Below are 2637 nucleotides of genomic sequence, written 5' to 3' on the forward strand. Positions count from 1 at the left end.
GCCTGCCTCTCACCGCATCATCGCTCGGCGGCAGGCAAACTGCAGGAGACTGTGGGGAGCTACAGGTCCACCTGCTCACCACCCCTGCAAACAACCTGCCGGGGAACAAGATGCTTGGGTGGCAGTGGTGCCTGGCACCACATTCTTTCAGTGTGCTTGGGTTGTCTACTCCTGCCTTCAGACTCTCCCATCTGTAGCCAACCTTTGCTTGGAGCCGTGGGGGGGGGGGGGGGAATTCTGGGAAACATCATTCAAGCTTAGTTTTGCTGCCACAGGTACACTGCCACAAGCCCCTCAAACTCAGAGTGCACTTCTGCAGGCTTGCCTACAGACTAAGGATGGTGACGGTTTGGTGGTGGTAGTCAGGGAGAGATAGAGGAGGGTGGAGGAAGGGGAGTGGGGGTCTTTCTCAGCAGTTTCCAAGGTATGTCTACTACAGAAGACTAGAAAAGCCAGGTGGATTCTAGTATATGGTCTCATATCTAAAATGTTTATAAGTCTGTGCCCAAGAACAAAGGCATCCACTTTACAGAGTGAAGTTGGGTCTGAGAATTACTAGCAGACACTTGGATGTTGAAGTGAGCACAGGCTTTCTCCGGATACCACTGTAACCCACCTCACCACTTCCTTTCCACTGAGCACCAGGCAGGGGGAGAGGAAGGAAACTTGAGCCAGGAACAAGGCATGAGGCAGAGCTGTTCAGGGGCTACGGAGAAGCCCCTGAAAACCCACTCAGTTCCCAGTGCACCAGAGTGGGTCATGTTTCTGCCAATTGTGTAGGCTTGTCTCAAGAAATGTTTCCTCTCTGTGGGGGAGCAGTGGGTGAAATGAGATGATAAAAACTAAGTGGAAGGCAATTTTTCCCAAAACCCAGAGCTTGAAGCGTGTGTACCCGAGTTTTGCATTTCGTTAGATTAGTAGCTCGATGGGAGACTTTATTGGTCATATTTGTCCAGGCTTGTTCCTGATCTTCTACGGACTGTATCAGGCAATAATGGTCTCCAGAGCTGTGATATTCAACGACTCTCTTCTGTATCCATCATACCTTTCTAAGGGAAGGTGGGCCAGGCTGTGGCAAATAGCCCAAGCAGGCTGGTTGAAGATAGTGTCTGGCTCCCTCTTGATAGTGTACGAGAACAGCTGTGTTAAAGATGGGCTAAAAATTATGTCCAAAGGGATGCCACCAAGGTTTATGTACCCCAAGGAGTGGCAGCATCTCACCATGTTCATCCTCCTCATCCTGGACGGGTGTGTGGAAGTGGTGAGCAAGAGCGTGCTACGGCAGAGATGTGTGGTCCTAGAAAGGGGTTCCATGGTCCTGGGCATCTACATTCTCCTGCTGCTGCTGGTGTCTCACGTTAAGGACTCATCTGGGGTGGAGCTGCAGGTTCACTCCCTCCTCATCCTGGTGGTGTTCCTGCTGATGCTGGTGTTGACGGCAGAGCTGTGGGCGCCCGAGATGTTTCACCTCTGGATGATGGAGACCTTCCTGTTCCTGATCATGGGCTCATGGCTGATTCAGGCAGGCTTTATTCTATTTAGACCGGTCTCTGGCTTCCCGTGGGAAGACGATGACATGAGTGACATCATGTTTGTCACCACCTTCTTCTGCTGGCATGTGATGATCAATGCCTTATGTATGTTGGGAATCTATGGCATCTCTTCCTTTTGGCACCATTGTTACAGTCCCAGCTTGAGGCTGATGGGGTCCAAGGAAGTGCTGTATCACGAGAGCTCTTCAGGAAACTTCTACAAGCTGCTGCCAGAGGTAAAGCAGCAGGACAAAGACGAGCAGGCTCTTCTCCTTTCAACGAGCTCTTCCTGTGACAGGGCCTAGAATGCCTGGGCAATATGCCAATCATCTTCCTTCTTTGGTCCCTCTTGGGCACTTGTAATGTACCCTTTCTTCTTGGTGAAGGTTAGTTCCCATCTGCTGTTACTTCCTGTCTCTGACCCTTCAGTTGATGCTGAGGAGAAAAGTCCCAAAAAAGGGATGCTGAAGGACTTGAGGAGAGGGAGGAAAGAAGACTGGGGAAAATATCTGCATGCAAGCCAGGGGGAAGAGAATGCAACAAAATGGCTTTAGCAGGAGTCTCCGCTAAAATCCAGAATTCTGCACTCAGAGCTGTTTCTTAGGGGCCACTGATTGCCTTCACCGGAAGGAATAAAGATTTCTCATGGCTCAAAACTGGAAATCAGTTTCTCATTTTGATAAAGTAGATTGAGTCTTTTATTTTATATTTGAGACAGGATCTCGTGACATTACCCTGGCTGGCCTGACACTCAATATATACATAGACCAGTCTGGCCTCAAACTCAGAGAACTGCCTGCCTCTGCTTCCTGAGTGCTGGGATTAAAGGTGGGTACGACACAGGTTGAAATTATAGTCTTTTGGGATGGTATTAGAGCTCTGTTGACCGAAGGCTTGGCTGGCTTGTGCATAGCCCTGGGTTCAGTTCCCAGTACGACAAAAGCCAGGCATGCTGGGGCACACTTACAATCTCAGCCTTCTAGACAGAGGCAGGAGGATTGAGAGTTCAAGCTGGTACTTGGTTACATATTGAATGTGAGACCCTCTAGGGTAAATCCTATTTTAGAAATAAGTACATCATCTTATTTTTATTATATGTATATTG

The 2637-nt window shown here is 49.1% G+C and overlaps 1 protein-coding gene across 1 annotated transcript; it reads left to right on the forward strand.

Moving 5' to 3' along the window:
• The first annotated feature begins 925 nt into the window (after positions 1 to 925).
• Teddm1 (transmembrane epididymal protein 1) lies at positions 926 to 1837 on the forward strand. Its single transcript, XM_021632852.2, has one exon. It carries the CDS (start codon positions 926 to 928, stop codon positions 1835 to 1837), a length of 912 nt encoding a protein of 303 aa, XP_021488527.1.
• Positions 1838 to 2637: the final 800 nt, after the last annotated feature.

Source organism: Meriones unguiculatus, chromosome 11 (assembly GCF_030254825.1).
Source record: "Meriones unguiculatus strain TT.TT164.6M chromosome 11, Bangor_MerUng_6.1, whole genome shotgun sequence".
NCBI lineage: Eukaryota > Metazoa > Chordata > Mammalia > Rodentia > Muridae > Meriones > Meriones unguiculatus.